At 41.3% G+C, this 18959-nt stretch overlaps 1 protein-coding gene across 2 annotated transcripts; it reads left to right on the top strand.

Annotated features, from left to right (window-relative positions):
• Window positions 1-7857: 7857 nt before the first annotated feature.
• Window positions 7858-17623, top strand: LOC124261793 (ribonuclease P protein subunit p25-like protein). Of its 2 annotated transcripts, none has more exons than XM_046696141.1 (7): window positions 7858-7965; window positions 9172-9366; window positions 10125-10217; window positions 13552-13586; window positions 13754-13795; window positions 15185-15259; window positions 16028-17623. In XM_046696141.1, the coding sequence occupies exons 2-7, from the start codon at window positions 9184-9186 to the stop codon at window positions 16230-16232; spliced, it is 633 nt and encodes a 210-aa protein (XP_046552097.1). In that variant the 5' UTR covers window positions 7858-7965; window positions 9172-9183; the 3' UTR covers window positions 16233-17623. The 2 variants fall into 2 exon arrangements, with proteins under 2 accessions (XP_046552097.1, XP_046552098.1); XM_046696142.1 differs by having other exon boundaries at window positions 7864-7965; window positions 9192-9366.
• The last annotated feature ends 1336 nt before the right edge of the window (window positions 17624-18959 follow it).

The raw sequence follows: 18959 nt of genomic DNA, 5'->3' as shown, positions 1-18959 counted from the left end.
GGTGATATTGCTGGAATATTGCTGAACGCAGGGTAAAAATTTTTAATATCACTCGCTGAATAGAACGTGTGTTTACATGTCTACAGATGTCTACAATTATTTCTATGGTGGGTAAGGGTGGGTTTTTTATTTTAGAAATATTCCTCTGTCCGTGGATGCTGGTCGATACTCTAAACCACTGAATATTCAGAGGTCTGCGAGAGTGTTGTTCAGTAATATCCCAGCTATATGAAATCATCCTGTACATTAATGAATTTGTACCAGGGAAGCCAGTGGTTGACTGCATGAGCAAAGATCTGGATAGAATGACACGTCATCAACCAAATCCCCTGCCTGACCACCTGATCCATGGCTGCGTGGTATACAAGCATTAGTTGATGGGAAGCAATCCCGTCACAGAATCCCCATGGTGTCTATATGAGTCTAGCGCAACTACTTGTTGTTTTGTTTGTTGTTTAACGCAGCACAGCAATATTCCAGCTATATGACACCAGTCGGTAAATAATTGGGTCACCAGACAATCCAGTGATCAACAGCATGAGCATCGATCTATGCAATTGGGATACGATGACATGTGTCAACCAAGTCAGCGAGCCTGACCACCCGATCCCGTAAGTCGCCTCTTATGACAAGCATGGGTTCCTGAAGATCAATTCTAACCCGGATCAGCACGGGTTGTAGCGCAACCACTTCTTTCTAAAGTATATTAAATATTTAAAATATTATTGATCGATATTCAGACTGCTACGAAAGATGTCACTGGCCAATGTATACACACACCACATCAGCTCAGTATGGTACCACAGTTACAGGAAACCATTACTGCTAAGAAGTTAGGGACCGTTCATAATTTATGGCTGTGTGTGTGTGCGTGCGTGCGTGCGTGCGTGCGTGTGTGTGTGTGTGTGAGAGAGATATATGATGATTTTAAGGGGGGGTCACCCATTTTGTTCTGGCTAGCTAGGGGGGTCATCAATTTTGTACACACGTACTAGGGGGGTCATCAATTTTGTTCATAAAAATATGTTTAAAATTATGCTTAGAAATTATGGGGGGGGTCATTGATTTTGTACATGACATGCAGGGGCCACTTATTTTGAACATAAATTTTTTTTTTTTTTGGGGGGGGGTCATTCACATTGTACATGCTTCTCCATAAAAATCATCATCACCCACCCCCTAGCCATAACTTATAAACGGTCGCTATCGGGGCATGTCAACTTGATCTCAGTTGTTTGTTTGACGCCGCAATGAGCAAAATTCCAGCTACATTGTGGCGGTCTGTGAATAATCGAGTCTGGACCAGACAACCGAGTGATCAACAGCATGACCAGCCGATCTCGTTAGTCGCCTCTTACGACAAGCATAGGTTAGTGAAGCCAATTCTAACATGGATCACCACAGGTCGAACTTATTGAAGAAAGTGCCAATTTAAGAATTGAATGTCAGTTTGTGTGTTTGCACTGAAAATGAACGATGTCAAAGCGGTGTTCAAACTCGTGAACGAGCGAGTTTACGAGCGAGTTCACGCGAGAGTTTGAACAACGCTTTGACATCGTTCATTTTTCAGTGCAAACACACAAACTGACATTCAATTCTTATAATTTCGCACTTTGAAGTTTACACATACGTTTTCCACCCACTTGTAGATGATCATTGTTTAGTGTGTTTTAATACCTGTAAAATGTTGTAATGCCATTCGGTTCAAGAACGTACGTATTGCAGCGATGTTTGTATACACAGCGATTTCTTTATACACATGTATCCCAACCCTTGAAGAAATAGTTCTCAAAGTATTCGATCTTTAAAATATAACAACAAATTCGTTATGAGGTTTGAAACTGCTTCAATAAGTATAATCAATAACAGTATCAAACAGAAACAAATATCAGAAGCAATAACAATACCATTTTAACAAACTGGCATTGTACCTTTCACTTGTAAATACCTTGTTTGACCGCGTAATAATACACTGACCGACTTCGAAGTTGTGCGGCGTGGCGAATAGGAAACAGATCTTGTTGTATTCTATTTATTTGTGATTGTTTATTGTGAAATTTATTGAGCAGTTGTTAAACAGACCTCGGGGCAGAAAACCGCCGGATGAACCCGCAAACTGCGAGACATTAAACTCCTGTGAAAAGGAACAATGTTCGGCAATCCGTTTGGTAGTGACATTGCCAAACTTGGGGTGACTTGAAACAGGTTCGTTCGCGAAATTGGTATCACCAATTATTGGGGGTCCTTGAAACCGAAGCGAAAACGTTCACACACGTATGAACGGTGTTTACACAAGTATGAACGATTAGAGGGTTCAAGAGTAATGAACCTTGAAATTTAGATCACATGACCGCTCTCAAACCAACCAACGTTCGGGAATCTGTGTAAACTTGAAAGCACGAAATTATATTGTGATGACAGACCAAGACCTATTCCCGAGACGAATATGGGATTCGATCCTATTATCATCGGATTCTGGCACCCCAGTTTTCATTTCAGTTCATTCTTACTATCATTTAGATGTGTTGCGTGTATGGTGAGGTTCTTGTTTTTAAATATCAGAGGAAAGAATGTACCCAACAATCCCCGCCCCCTCACTATGCTTTATGTGGTGATGATTTTAAAGATACTATTTAAATGGTATTAAAGAACAAAATACCAGAATATAAACGTTTGGTGTTCTAAACGTGTAATAATGACTCCGTTGGTTCGACCAAACATAAGGTAAACGTGTTTATAGATAAGACAGACAAAACGTATGCACCCATGTTTGATAGTGTCTAAAAAGGCAACAAATAGGAATTAAGGATGATGTATAGCCTGCCACTGGAGAGTGTACATGCATCATATCAATGTATCTCGCAACAGGTGGCGTGCACATCTCAAGGAACATGGTCACGATTTCACAGTAGGCGGTAATGAGTGAAACACGTATTATCATCAGTTTGAATTGATTCACATACAACAGAAATTCTCAATAACTAATATGATCAACATGTAAGTGAGTGAGTTGGGTTTTACGCCGCTTTTAGCAATATTTCAGCAATATCGCGGCGCGGGTCACCAGAAATGGCTTCACACATTGTACCCACGAGGGGAATCGGACCCGGGTCTTCGGCGTGACGAGCGAACTCTTTAACCATTGGGCTACCCAACCGCCCATCAACATCTGATTCAACGCATGTCGGTACTCCACGTCTCATGATCGTGTCGGGGCGAATCGGTTGCCATTTGTCCTTCAGAGAAGTTGTTGACGGTTCTATGTTGGCCCTCAGGGAAGCTATTGACGGTTCTATATTGGCCCTCAGAGAAGCTATTGACGGTTCTATGTTGGCCCTCAGAGAAGCTGTTGACGGTTCTATGTTGGCCCTCAGGGAAGCTATTGACGGTTCTATGTTGGTCCTCAGAGAAGCTATTGACGGTTCAATGTTGGTCCTCAGGGAAGCTGTTGACGGTTCTATGTTGGTCCTCAGAGAAGTTGTTGACGGTTCTATGTTGGCCCTCAAAGAAGTTGTTCACATTTCTATGTTGGTCCTCAGAGAAGCTATTGACGGTTTAATGTTGGTCCTCAGGGAAGCTGTTGACGGTTCTATGTTGGTCCTCAGAGAAGTTGTTGACGGCTCTATGTTGGCCCTCAAAGAAGCTATTGACGGTTCTATGTTGGTCCTCAGGGAAGCTATTGACGGTTCTGTGTTGGTCCTCAGGGAAGCTGTTGACGGTTCTATGTTGGCCCTCACAGAAGCTGTTGACGGTTCTATGTTGGTCTTCAGAAAAGCTGTTGACGGTTCTATGTTGGCCCTCACAGAAGCTGTTGACGGTTCTATGTTGGCCCTCAGAGAAGCTATTGACGGTTCTATGTTGGCCCTCAGAAAGGCTGTTGACGGTTCTATGTTGGCCCTCAGGGAAGCTATTGACGGTTCTATGTTGGTCCTCAGAGAAGCTATTGACGGTTCAATGTTGGTCCTCAGGGAAGCTGTTGACGGTTCTATGTTGGTCCTCAGAGAAGTTGTTGACGGTTCTATGTTAGCCCTCAAAGAAGTTGTTCACATTTCTATGTTGGTCCTCAGAGAAGCTATTGACGGTTTAATGTTGGTCCTCGGGGAAGCTGTTGACGGTTCTATGTTGGTCCTCAGAGAAGTTGTTGACGGTTCTATGTTGGCCCTCAAAGAAGCTATTGACGGTTCTATGTTGGTCCTCAGGGAAGCTATTGACGGTTCTGTGTTGGTCCTCAGGGAAGCTGTTGACGGTTCTATGTTGGCCCTCACAGAAGCTGTTGACGGTTCTGTGTTGGTCCTCAGGGAAGCTGTTGACGGCTCTATGTTGGCCCTCGGAGAAGTTGTTGACGGTTCTATGTTGGCCCTCGGAGAAGCTGTTGACGGTTCTATGTTGGCCCTCAGAGAAGCTGTTGACGGTTCTATGTTGGTCCTCAGGGTTGCCACCGATTTCTTTCCATTTATTGACACGAATTACCCTCATGCTACCCCCGGAGCCATAAAGGATACACTTCCTGAATAAGCCTGGCGCAAGTCATTCAACCTACTACGATAAACTAATAAATACACATGAATACAGAAAGTTGCTGAAATACGTTTGGCACTGGGCAGCTGTTGACAATCATGCCACGGAAAAGCAAAAACTGAAAGTTTTAAGTTCCTAAATTACAAATGGCATCAGTTTAGCTGTTCTAGGGTACATGTGCTAAGTACACTCATTTGAACGTCAAGAGACGTTTAACTAGAAAGAAGAAATCCTGACCAGTAATATACACTTTCAGTACTTTCACTGGGCACCACGTAAGCGGACACTGCGTTAATTACTGGGTTAAAAATCTGTCAAACAATACAATCAACGAGACATCGTTAAGAGATATTTTAAACAATACTGCAAAACAAATATATATAAAATAATAGAAACTATACATAAAAACGCCTCTGTCGAATAAACGCTATATATTCGATCAGGCGCAATACGCCAACATTCTGTAATTTGTGTAAGGCGTTTACTCTAAATGTAAATAGTTTACCAAGACAGGAAAGAAGCTGTTGGTGTATAATTTCCTGGTTCGCTTGGATCGCCTTTGTTTTTGTACATATATAGGTTGCATTATATGCCAGTCAATTAAACTAACATCTACTCAGTGAAATGAACTTATTTTACAGAAAAAAAACTGTTCCGAAACTATAACCCTACAATATAATGAAAACGAGCCCAGAGACTTTCCTCATTTTCAGAAACTGTAAATCTAGACTTGCCACATATTCTAGACTTGCAACGACTTTTTGGGATATATTTGTTTCAGGGTCTGTATGACCCTACGTCAGCCAGTCTTCAGGGTAGCACCCATGTTCATCAACCAGACTGAAAAGCAGTGGCATTGCCCTCAACCCTGAAAAGCTGCAGGCCCTAGGACCCAGAACCATAAAAAGTTGTGCCCTGATCAGAATGTGTAGGCTCTATATTTTAGCTACAACAAGTAATTCCCTGCAAACACAAAATGTGACAACTAACATACTGGCCGGGTTAAAGAGAAATTTAAACTAGAGATTACTGAATGATGTTTTCTGAAAAATAATACTCTTAGTTATTGGGGATGAAACAGCTGTCGGCCATTAGGAAAACAAAAGTTGTGGGTCCGTGGTTTTCAGTCGGCTTCGAGCCTAAGGACCGACGTTAATTTAGAACGCTGCTGAAAAGACACCATGAGATAAATCGACAGATGAAGAAATAAGTTGACATTATCTATAACCCAAGTACTTGCTATTTTTCAAGGTTCTAGGACAATCGATCTACATCTTCATCTTTTGTAATGGGATCGTTTGTATATGCCCACTTTCCACGTTATTTAGAACTCTCTCTGTATCGGGATTTCCCGTATTTAAGCCCATTCGAAATTACGCTCATGGGCTTAAAAACGGGATATTTTTCCGCGATTAAGCCCATGGGCCTAAATTAAGATTGCGGATTTTATTGTTTAGAGTGACGTCCCTTTGCAAAAGTACATGACGAACGTCAGCATAACGTTTGTAGTACAGTTAGAGGTTTTCACGTGCATAGAACGTTTCGGAGTCCCAAGAGAGGTCAGGACCTCTATACTCAAATAGACAATCAAACTCAAACGCAGTCGCAATAAAATATAATACTATCATTATTAAAGTTCATTCCATGTTACTGTGTCTTAGCAGGGAGACTATATATAGTATGACCAGAAATTATTGAGAATTTTAGGAATATGTTTAATTGTGCCAGGATCACCCGAACCCTCTCTGCTGCATACAATTTTTAATCTGTAAAACATAATAATAATAATAATAATAATACTTTATTGCCCAAGAAGGGAATTTGTCTTGCGTTATGGACGCTGGAATTACAATAAATACATACATCCATTACACACACATTACAACACGAACAACATCAGTCACACGACCTGAGGAGCTCTCACAGATCACAGTGAGCAATCAAGTGCTTGGTTTCATTCAAGAGAGACAACTCCGTTAATCCTTTTTCATTAGTTTGTGAAAAGTTATCCCCCTTTGTTTACTTGCTAGCAGACGACATTTTCAGTGATCCTCAGTATGGATGATTTAGAGAAGAGGAAGTTGATTTTAGAGTATTATAACAAGGACATCAGATCAGCTAAAGTGATTTCAAGTAGAACAGGCATCCCTTTGTCCACTGTTTATCGTGTTTTGAAACATATTGCAAATGGATATGGCACTGAGCACCAGGGAGGCGCAGGTAGGCCCATAAACTTGACTGTCGGTGACAGGAGGCGGCTTGGTATTCTTGTTTCTAAAAACAAACGAAGGAGTTTAGAAAATTTAAGGCTGGATATGATTGATAGAGGAACTGTGGCTGTCTGTAAGGAGACAATTAGAACTGAGCTGCATGCAATGGGTTTGCAGAAAAGTCGAGGAATTCCATCACCGATCATGAAACCTGAACAAAAGGAGCGAAGGTTGAACTGGTGCTTACAGCATAGGAATTTTAACTGGGACAATGTGATTTTCCCAGATGAAAGTTCTGTGTGGCTGTTTCCTAATACACTGAAATTTCTTTCAGCGCCCAAAGTACAGTTCGAAATTTAACGTGTGGGGTGGCATATTTGTGTTAGGGGCAACGCTGCTCTGTGTATTTGAAGGGAATATGAACAGTGAGCGGTACACAGATATTCTCGAGGGACATTTACTTCCATCTCTTCACGTGTTCTATGGAAATTTTTGGATTTTCCAGCAGGACAACGACCCAAAACATCGTTCAAAGCATTCACAGGCCTGGTTTCGGACCCGAAATATGACATTATTAGATTGGCCAAGCTATAGCCCTGACCTTAATCCAATAGAAAATGTTTGGGGACTTATGAAGGAAAGTGTCAATAGAGACAAATCTGACAAATATTGCTGAAATGAAAGAAGAGGTGGTCCGATATTGGGACAGCATGGACCACGACTTTCTAACTTCTTTGGTCAGTAGTATGCCCCGCCGCATTGAAGAATAATTTGCTGCCCATGGTGACATGACAAAATACTAACTGTTTACCTGTCTTTGAATCTGGAGTTATGCTCCGCTAATATTCACATTTAATACGTGAGTAATGAGTGAAAAAAATTTAAAAAAATTACAATCTTAAATCCTCAATAATATTTCTGGTTGTATTGGTATGTTGTAGATTATCCCTGCCCTTAGAATCATCTTCTTTAGTTATAACCATTTCTTGAGTTTAAACCCTGGGCGTAATTATGGGGTTTATATTTGTTAACGAGAGGGGTCATTTTCCGTTATTAAGCCCAAGGCTCGGGAAATTCCGGTAGAGGAAGGGTTTGAATCAACTGGTTCTGTGATCGATTACAGATTGCGCACGAGACGGGTCCCAGTCGCCACACAGGTGGTTCGGCCGTGTTTCACCAAGCTTTGACAGTAGAACAAGGCTAACAGAATAAGTACTGCATTATCTGCCTATTTATGGTTTGTTTGAAGTTTCATTCTTTCTATATAATCTGTTGAGACGAATGTCTCAGTCACAGATATTTTTACGGGCCTAACGTTCTACAGTGTCTCCTATTTTCGATAGCCCTAGTTATGAACTAACGTAGGTTGTGGGAAAGATTTCCGCCCGTAACCCCCCGTATAGTTTTTAATCATTATATGCCAAAGAATATACGGCTATGTATTTTTTATAAACAGCCTATACCTAACCCTAAACCCTAACCCTAAAATCTAACCACAAACCTAACCCTAAACCCCCGAAATAACGCTGAAAGGGTCGTTGTCGGCACAGGTACTACAGATACGTACCCCAGGTACCTTTCTGTATACCGATATGTACCCTAAACAAAGTCGAAATACAGAAACGTACCCGGTACCCTAAAAGGCGGACGAGTCCATATTCCGCAATCCAAAAGCGAAACCGTATGTAGTTGTTCCCGTTCAACTGACTCCGAGTGGTATTCATATGCATCGTGAAATATCCGTTACTGTGTATTCTCATTACTTACATAACGCAATCAAATGTATCTAATACAACAGTATGACAGTTCCGGTCTGTATTCTCATTATGGCCAAGGTACGTTTCTGTATACAGAAACGTACCTGGGGTACATATCTGTAGTACAGTCTGTGCCCACAACGACCCATTCAGCCGAAATAACCCTAATAAATAGAATACATCTCAAGCGGGGGGATATGGGAAGAACTCTAATCGCCTTAGAAAAATAGCATACAATACCCTGCAGAGCCTGAATTATGGCATTAAATGTAGAAATCCCAGTTATAAAATACTTCGAGATGTGATGCTGTTGTTATCAATAGAATCATGCATTACACACATTATAAAGCACGGCATATAATCCTCTACATTCCATCGTGAAAACTACCCAGAACCTATTCACAACCCACTAAAACTTTATTTTCAATCTGGTTCAATTGACATGACACTGAAAATAGCCTTTCAATCAAATTCCACGTACAGGTAACAAGAAGTACTCTGCTCATGTTTCTGTGTACCATCTAAAAAAACCCAGCTTTTCAAACTTGAATTTCATTTTGATTCAAAGTGAAATCCCAAATTTAAAATGTTGTATTGGAGGATGCCATCATTTAATGGAGGTTTATGCTGTACTCTCCCGTTGTCCAAATCTTTGAATGAAACCAACAACAGACCTGCATTAACAGTTTTAGCGTCTGATGTGCAGGTTGGAGTGTGACACGTGCACGCCAACAGTGATGGAGAACTACGTAAAGGGGGAGACAAGGGAAGTGGATGAGGCTTCTCCGTTCTCCGCCCTCGATGACAACGTGGTGGAGATGAGAGTCAGTGCAGGCAGCAAGATCAGAAATATCATGGGATACGCGATCAAAAGAATGAAGGTTGGTTCAAGGGGAAATAGTATCAAGTATTTGCAGATAATATAGATAGATATGTTGTGAAGAGGATGAAGGTTGAGGGCTATGCTATCAAAGATCGAGATGGGATTCAGGGATATCGTATCAGGAGGATAAATGTTGGTTCAGGATGAGTGAGTTTAGTTTTACGCCGCATTTAGCAATATTTCAGCAATGTCACACCGTGTCACACCAGAAATGGGCTTCACACATTGTAACCATGTGGGGAATCGAACCCGGGTCTTCAGCGTGACGAGGGAATGCTTTACCACTAGGCTACTCCACCGCCCCGGTTCATGATGAAATGTGTCATGACAGAAGTTGAGTTGAGGGATCTGCCATCAAGAGGATGACTGGTCATGAACATGTCTTGTTAACACTGTAGTTTCCTCTATGGCCACATTTAGCAGCGTGGGGTGACTGACATCAGCTTGTGTGAACATGTCAGTACTGAAAAAAATAGTTACAAATGTGATTATGGTTTATGGTTGTTGATTTTGTTTGTTTGTTTTTTTTGGTTTTTTTGTTGTTTGGGGTTGTTTGGTTTTGGTTGTTTGTTTGGTTTTTGTTTGGTTTTTTTGTTTTGTTTTGGGTTTTTTGTCTTTTTTGGGGGGGGGATGGGGAGATGTGTGGGTTTGAATGGGGTCTTTTTATAGGGGGAAGAAGGGGATGAAGGGGGAAGGAGGGGCTCTGTAGGTGATATTTGGGGCCATTTAGAATGTAATCTGTGTGTGTTATGACAGGAGCCTGACATTAAGCAGATTACATGGAACGGGTCAGGCCATGCTGTCAACAAGACCATCTCCTGTGCTGAGATCATGAAGAGGAAGGTCAAGGTATGCATGTTCCATCATACATTGCCTTACATGATAAAGACGTCAGTTTGTGTTCTTTACCACAATGCATGCTGTCAGGCAAACAGTCTCAGACATTTGTTTTCATTGCTAGGTGTACAGATCTACCATTCCATCTATACAGCTAAACGTTAATTAAGCACCACCAAATTCAAAAGTAAATATTATCAATTAGTGTCAAGTAAGGATAATGAAATTTCACAGTATGCTATATGCCTGTATTGCCCGTGCATCACACGTATCGCAGACATAAACTGCGCAAGACCGAAGATGCACGTGCTCGATACACATGCACGGGGTCTTTCGACTGAAAACACAGTATTGTTGTTTGATACTTGGTGGCTGAAATTTGAACGTTGAAGCAACAGATCTTATTGTACTGTTCCAATACAACATGCCGAGACGTAGGCTATCCGAGAACCTACGATGGAGAATCATTGGCATGCATGAAACCGGTTTATCATGCCGTCAAATTGGTATCAATTTGAATCGCAATCACACCATTGTTAGCCGACTGGTACGAAGCACGTGCAAACTGGAGACGTCAAAGACCGACCCAGACCTGGACGTCCAAGAAAAACTAGTGCTCGTGACAACAGGGCCTTAATTCGCTTAGCCAGACGCAATCCAATGACCCATGCTGAAGACCTCCGTGAGACAATGGCGAGTGGGCGTCAGACTGTCCACGAATACCGTCCGAAAGAGGTTAAGAGCTGCAGGATTGCGTGCACGTAGACCAGTCAGACGTCCATTTCTCACTGACAGACACATGCAAGAGCGCCTGGCGTGGTGCAGGTTAAGGCAAAACCACAATCTCCGATACTGGCGCCAGAGTCCACTGGTCGGACGAAAGTCGTTACCTTTGCATGCGTCACTGGCGGCCGCAGCCGTGTCTGGCGCCGCCGCAATGAAGCTTATAACCCGGAAATGATTGAACCAACGGTCCCCTTTGGCGGTGGCTCAGTGATGGTGTGGGGTTGTGTGTCCTACAACTGCAAGCTGGACCTAATCACATTCCCGGGAACGTTAAACGGACAACGTTATCAACGTGACATTTTGGATGTTGCCGTAATACCCCATTTTGACAATCACACACTTGCCAGTCGTCCTCTGTTCATGGATGATAACGCCAGGCCTCATCGTGCCAGAGCAGTAGTCGATCATTTGAGGAACAATGCTATCGACACTATTCCATGGCCAGCCAGAAGCCCGGATCTTAATCCCATAGAGCATTTATGGGATTATCTTGGGCGCCAAGTGAGAGCCAGAGATCCTCCTCTGCAGAATATGGATGAACTGCAACAGGCTCTTCACGAGGAGTGGCAGAGAATCCCGATGCTTAGAATCAGACGTCTCATTTCAAGCATGAGAAGGCGTCTTGAAAATGTGATTCGTGTTAGAGGTGGATACTCCCGATACTGACTAAACAGTTTCAAGAGATAGCCATGATGACAACAAGCATATTTAAGTTGAACGTTTGACATTGCAGATACCAGTATGGGCTGGACAGTGTTACTTTTCAGGCCTAATGAAATGGTCGTTTTGACGCTTATTCGCATAACTCCAATAAATTGGTATCAAAGATAATCATCGGCTTCGTTTTCTTTGTAGTGATAGTGCAGGACATCCCTTCAGCACAATCAATCCTCTTTACATTGAGTCAGACAGGAAATTGCACTTTTCATGATTTGAATGTTGAGCTTTTCTGAAAAAGTGGGTGGTGCTTAATTAACGTTTAGATGTATATATGAATGTGGAATAAAATAAGTATTTTTAATTTTTTTATTGGCCTTCCACTGTGTCTGAAAACATAGCAGAATAAATATCAGGGTGGGGCAAAGGACGCCAACCACTACATGTTATATCTGGGATGACACTTTCTTTGTAAAGTACAGATTCTAGTACTTTTGTTGGGTTGAATCCCATCCCATCCGGGATTCCAACCCACACCCTCAGAGTATTCACGCTACAGTTTGGATAGATTCTCGTTTTAACATTGTCAATGACATTAATTTCTTTAATATTGAATCATTTGAGGATTTTGGGCATGTACAAACAAATGGGATTTGAAATGCTAATGCATAACATTCTGTCAACTTGAAAACATTTCTGGACCAAACGTTCTTTTGAATTATTGGATGTTGTGTCTTTTAAGTAAGACATCTAGTTTTGATGTCCTTTTGCTATGAATGGTATATCACAGATAAAGGTTTCACCACTCAGGTTTGTCATTCAAATGCAGGGGTGGAAATCACTTTAAAATTGCTAGTGTACTCCAGTACAGTGGCACATGTAAAATCACCCTTGCTCTGATAATTTTTCCACTATACCGGCTGTTTTCTTGTTGATTTTTAAATAAACAACATAATTAACATTGGAAAGACAACTGGACACCTGTACAGTGTGATATACAAATTTGCTTGCCCAACAGAAAAAAACACTGGACTCAGACGTCGGGCAGTGGGTTATTTCCACCCCTGAAATGCCCTCTTACTCTTATGATACACTAGCATATAACTGCAGTATGCATCACAATTTCCATGCATCACTTCAGCTTCTAGGGGTGTCCATCTCCAATTACCTTAAGATTTGCCTGCAGATATTGCTTGGGTATCTGTCAATGGGTCAAGGGAGATAACCCTTTGACTTGTAATGCCACTTTTACACTCACGCCTGGGTGTTTGTTTTATATGACAATACTATTAGTAGTGGTGTTCCGATGATCAAAAATAAATCGAAAATCAATTGAAAGAAGGATTAAATATGATTATCGATTGTAAAAAAACATATTTTCGATTAATTGGAATTTGTTGTTTTAGTTTAACACACTTGAATGAAGTAAACTAGCCATTAAATATTCACGAACAAACATGCGCTCAACAAGCTATGCGCATTGTAAAATTTTAACTACTTTTATTGTTTAATTACAATTCCAGTGTCTTTCTTGCATGCATGCATTTCATTGCATAACAGTATTAGTTATAAGGAACATTTATTAGAAAAAACCTGGGGAAAAACCCTTCAAATGGGTGATTTCATTAAAAATGTACATATATTTTGATTATAATCGATAATCATTCACCACAATCCTCCGATAATCGATAGTGGATTTGGTTTCCAATTCCCAACACTAACTATTAGTATCTCATTTAGGGAGGACTACATGTTTGTAAGGTATTGTTAATGTAACATTTTCTATCCTAGACTTGGCTGATAGTTGGTCAATGTACCCCTACAAAATGGATTGTTGTAATGTTAATCACTGGATTGTCTGGTCCATGTTGCAGAGTTCAGATGTTGTGTTTTGTCTTTTCAGGGTTTGCATCAGATGACCAAGATAAGATTCAGAAGGTCAGTGATTCTGTGTTGTCATCCAAGTCTGTCTTCCAGAGACTAGTGATACGTATTTTGTGGACCGTATTTAAAAAATTCATATTCATGTATCCCAAATTGTTTGAGATGTTTAGACACTATTTGTGCAGTGTACTCATCTGACTCTGGATGTCTTTGATTTGTAGGATAGAAGAATATTGGGAACCAAAGATGGAAGGCTTGGAAAGGTGAGTTGGAAATAGATCCTGGTTGCCAAGGAACGTGGTTGACATATTGAGCATCAGACCATTGGATGGGAAATGATGACATGCATCAACCATTAACTCCCATAGACCAGGATCCTGTAAATTAGTTTGTTTAGGCCCAAACAAAATATGTGTCCGTTTCATATTACATGCTTTTCAAAAATTGGGTAGGTGGGTCGGATATATATATTTTTTTCACTTTTTTAAATATATTTTTTAGTAGCACCAGATGGGCACCTGAGAAGGTCTTCAAGAGTACCATATCGTGTAGTGACAATGCCTTGTGATGAAACATTGAAAGATTTACAGATGCATAAAATCAGTGATTTACAATGTGATTAGGTTGTCTGACAAAACATCCACTTGCACAGTTTGAGATCAATTGGGTCATAGGATGAAGAGATATTTACAAAAAAACGGGTCCACATGCATTTCATGCCAAACTATAAGTTTACTTAGACTGTTTCATTCATCGTATCCCAATTGCATATATTGATGATCATGCGGTGGATCACTAGATTGTCTGGTCCAGACCGAGAATATTGCTGAGTTAAACAACAATGAGTTCATTCACATGAGGAAACAGTATGTAGATATGTAAGTGTATATTCCCCAAGGGAACTCTTCATGTTTTACTTGTGTGAATGTCTGAGACAGACAATGGTGGGTCACCAACAATCCTGGCATCCACTCCAACTCTTTCACTTCCTAAGATCTTAATGATCCATTGGATGCCATTCAAATCACTAGCATCAAATTATTAATTTCAATTTCAAATTCTTAATCTTCAAATGGGGAAATGTTTGAAGGCAGATATAAACAACCCCAGAAAGTATTTTGGTAGAATGTGTAGCATGCATTCAGATTTAATAACAGTAACTAGTAATCAAGACAAAAATAATTTTAATATGATTAAACAGTTGGCATGGAAAGCCAAAATTGTTCAGCAGGTCACCCTGACTTGAAATGAGAATCTGATGTTGATGAATCATGATCGTGATCATGCTGTAACTTCATGTGTACTGTAATGAGTGGAAGCATTTTATCACAATTGTGTACACTCATTTTGGGCCTTTGTTGATGAACCCTTGAACTGGTCTTCAGCAATACATGATTGTTGTAAGAGGCAACTAACGGGATCGGGTGGTCAGGCTCGCTGACTTGGTTGACACATGTCATCGTATCCTAAATGCGTAGAACTATGCTCATGATGTTGATCACTGGATTGTTTCATCCAGACTCATATAGATGGAATATTGCAGAGTGTAGCAAACAACAATAGCGTTTGTTGATGATGTTACTCAAGGTGGGTTGTACTGAAACAAAGCCATCTTTCTGTGGCCTTCATTGTGTGATGTGCTGTTGTTCCAGGTTGAAGGTGAATCGAGACATTCCGGCAGTGTCCATCCTTCTCTCCAAGGAGCCACTTGATACCAGCCAGCCAGGGTGAGTAAGGGACTATGTACAGTACTAGGGAAGGGGAATTGTAGTGAGTGAGTGAGTTAAGTTTGATGCCACTCTTAGCGATATTCCAGCAATATCACGGCGTGGGGGATTGTAGTGAGTGAGTGAGTTAGATTTTACCTGCTTTTAACAATATCACTGTGGGGAACACCAGAAATGGGCTTCACACATTGTGCACAAACAAGGAATTGAACCTGGGTCTTTGGCGTGACAAGCAAATGGTGTAAATACTAGGCTACCCTACCTCTCGTGGAATTGTAAAGGATCGGACATTATATGTGAAACGAAGTAAGGTTAATTCCCTCTAGTCTGATCACAAGTGACATATCCATCATACTCCTCCAGTCGCCAGTGGTACCTTGTGTGCAGGGTAGTACATGGGGAGTATATACTCGCAGCCAGTCATTGTGCATCTCCTCCTGTCAACCATCGGTGAAGGTCTGGGTTAGAATTGATCTTCAGCAACCCATGCTTGTCGTAAGAGGCGACTAACGGGATCGGGTGGTCAGGATCCCTGTCTTGGTTGACACATGTAATCGCATCCCAATTGCGTGGAGCGATGCTCATGCTGTTGATCACTGGATTGTCTGGTCCAGACTCAATTATTTACAGACTGCCGCCTTATAGCTGGAATATTGCTGAGTGTGGCGTAAAACTAAACTCACTCACTCCTGTCAACCACTTGCAACTACTGTAATAAAACTGAAAGTACTCTGAAGAAGGTGCTTTCACTCACTGTTAATGTTACAGCTACCAGGCTCCCGGGTCCCATGACGCAGCCTGGTTGGATCGACCTCAGGAGAAGAAAGGAACAAAACAGAAGTCTGGAGGACCCCCAGCTGGCAACTCAGGTCAGAAGAGGAAGAGAAAACTCAAAAAAGACAAACCAGACAACCATAACGCTAAGAACACTGAAAGAAAACTGGACACAAGTGCTTCAAGTGCAGCGAGCTAGCACCTGCTGTTTTTATAGATCTGTCATGACGGAACAGATGGACTGATGCTAACACTTGTGTCCCATAGGCGGATCCAGAGGGGGGGTGCAGGGGTGCGCACCCCACCTTTTGTGCTGAAAGTTTGTTAAATGACCATTGAAACTGAGGTGAAAATGAAATGTGCACCTCTCCTTTCTCTCAATAGTGTGCACCCCCCACCTCCCCCACCCCCTTTCTCAAAAAGCTGTATCCACCCTTGTGTCCCTATGAACTATTAGTTGCTTTATGACTCTGCTCCCAACAATCACCACAAGGCTTCCCAGGTAGCGTTCGGACGCTGGCAATGTTGGCAAAACCATTGCCAACGTTGGGCCAACGTCTGAATGCTATCTTGGTCTTGATGTGATATTGATACTAATAATTGTTCTGAACAGGTGGCACAGGTACTACAGATATGTACCCCAGATACATTTCTCAACACAGACCAGAGTACAGACATTCTACAGATATGTACCCCAGGTACTTTCCTATATACAGAAACGTACCCTAGCCAAGATCAAAACACTAAAGGTACCCTAGGACATGTCCATTCGGCTTTGTGCTGTTTTCTTGATTGGAACTGTCATACTGTTGTATTTGTGCATTTGATTCTGTTATATAAAACGAGCTTGCACAGTAACAAATATTTCATGATGCACTCAACCACTCGCAACCAGTTGAACGGGAATAAGTGCATACAGTTTCGGTTTTGGGTTGCGGAATATGGATGAGTCCACTGTTTAGGGTACTGGGTACATTTCTGTATTTTGATTTTGTTTAGGGTACATTTCTGTGTACAGAAACATATCCGGGGTACACATCTGTAGTATCTGTGCCGACAACGGCCCCTTCAACAATACTTGTACCCTCTTGAACCATTGGGTGCAGAATGACACTTTGCCCCCTGTATGTAATTGTGGAACAAGTGTGAGGTTCTTCATGACATGTGGATCCTAGTATGTAATACGTAAGTTAAACAACAAGGGTGCATAACAAAATCATCTTCAAACACTCTTGACTGATGAACAATGGATTAGATTCTGAGGTGCTCAATGGCACATTGCCCCCAAGGTATCTTCAGGTGAACACACTGTACTGGGCGCAGGACAAACTCATTCCAGTTTCCTGCCCTGAATTTGGAGTTACCAGGTTATTGATGTATAAAATGTGTTGATGAAAAGAGTGCAGGTTAACAATCAACTCAGGTTGGTAAGTTATGTAGTACAAACATTAAGGTATGAAATGTGTTGGTTGGGCACCGGTTTACAATGAATTCAGGTGTGCTCACGGATGTGCTGATTTGGTATTAGGATATGAAATGTATTGGTAATCATTTGTATTACTCTGTAATAAATGCAGTGCTTAAAACTTACTTTCTTCTTTTCTATTACGGAACCCTAACCTAAATTCGTGGATAACCTTGATTCGTGGATCGCGGAATTTATCATGCTAGCTCGTAAATTAAGTATCGACTGACGTCATGAAGCAGTACTTTTGATGTAAATACAATGTCACGCCTCGCTGACAAAAAAGTTCCGAATTTCTGCATTACACGCAAGTACAATAAATATAATTGTCCAGCATTGAGATAAATAGCCCATGTCACTAATACCACCATTACCAAATTTTATTTTTACAAAATGTCAAGTAAAAAAGATACCGTTAGCTCCACCCTTCTCACTTCTCATTGTCTGCTTTCCTTGGTGTCAATACTTACTGCAGTGGGGTGTCGTACATAGTGGTATAAAGTAACCGACTACGTAATCCACGAAACAAGGTGACGTCACATTTTGTGGGCACACGAATGGGTGATGATTGCAAATAACTTCCGTAAACAAAGGTTTCATTCACGAGTGGAATATTAGGCATTTTTAATTTGCTGATACAATGAATAAAATAATCAGTGCATATACAAAATGAAATCATGCATTTAAAATGTGAATTTCGCCGCACTTCCCTTATATCCACGAATCAAGGTTACGCGAGTGTAATTCAATTACCTCTAAAGCCAGGGGACGGTGGGGTAGTCTAGTGGTTAAAGCATTGCTTGTCACGCTGAAGACCCTGGTTCGATTCTCCACATGGGTAAATGTGTGAAGCCCATTTCTGGTGTCCCCCACCGTGATATTGCTGGAATGTTGCTAAAAACAACGTAAAACTAAACTCTGTTTATTGTCCGCTGTATCTGTCTTCATTGTGACGGGGCGGTGGGGTAGCCTAGTGGTTAAAGCGTTGGCTCGTAATGCCTAAGACCCGGGTTCGAATCCCCACATGGGTACAATGTGTGAAGCCCATTTCTGGTGTCCCCCGCCGTGATGTTGCTGGAATATTGCTAAAAGCGGCGTAAAACCTAAACTCAGTCAGTCAGTCAGTCTTCAGTGTGACAGTATCAATATGGATGATTTCAAACTAAACAGAATTATAAACAAAAATTATAAGATACCAGTCTTAGCTTTTAATGAGGGATCGATGCTTATGCTGTTGATCACTGGATTGTCTGGACCAGACTCGATTATTTACAGCCCACCACCATATAGCTGGAATATTGCTAAAACTAAACTCACTCACTTAATGAGGGAATGATGAAGCATTGCCAAGTTATTGAAATAAGCAATCAAAAAGAGTTTTGTAACATCACAATTTATTTCACACTCAAATACGCTAAACACTAAAATATTACTTCTTTTCAATTAGATTGCATTCAAAGG

Source organism: Haliotis rubra, unplaced genomic scaffold (genome assembly GCF_003918875.1).
Source record: "Haliotis rubra isolate DU_JTF1 unplaced genomic scaffold, ASM391887v1 Scf81, whole genome shotgun sequence".
Classification (NCBI taxonomy): Eukaryota; Metazoa; Mollusca; class Gastropoda; order Lepetellida; family Haliotidae; genus Haliotis; species Haliotis rubra.
Note: the sequence above shows the minus strand (reverse complement) of the source record. Positions and strands in the feature narration are given on the sequence as shown.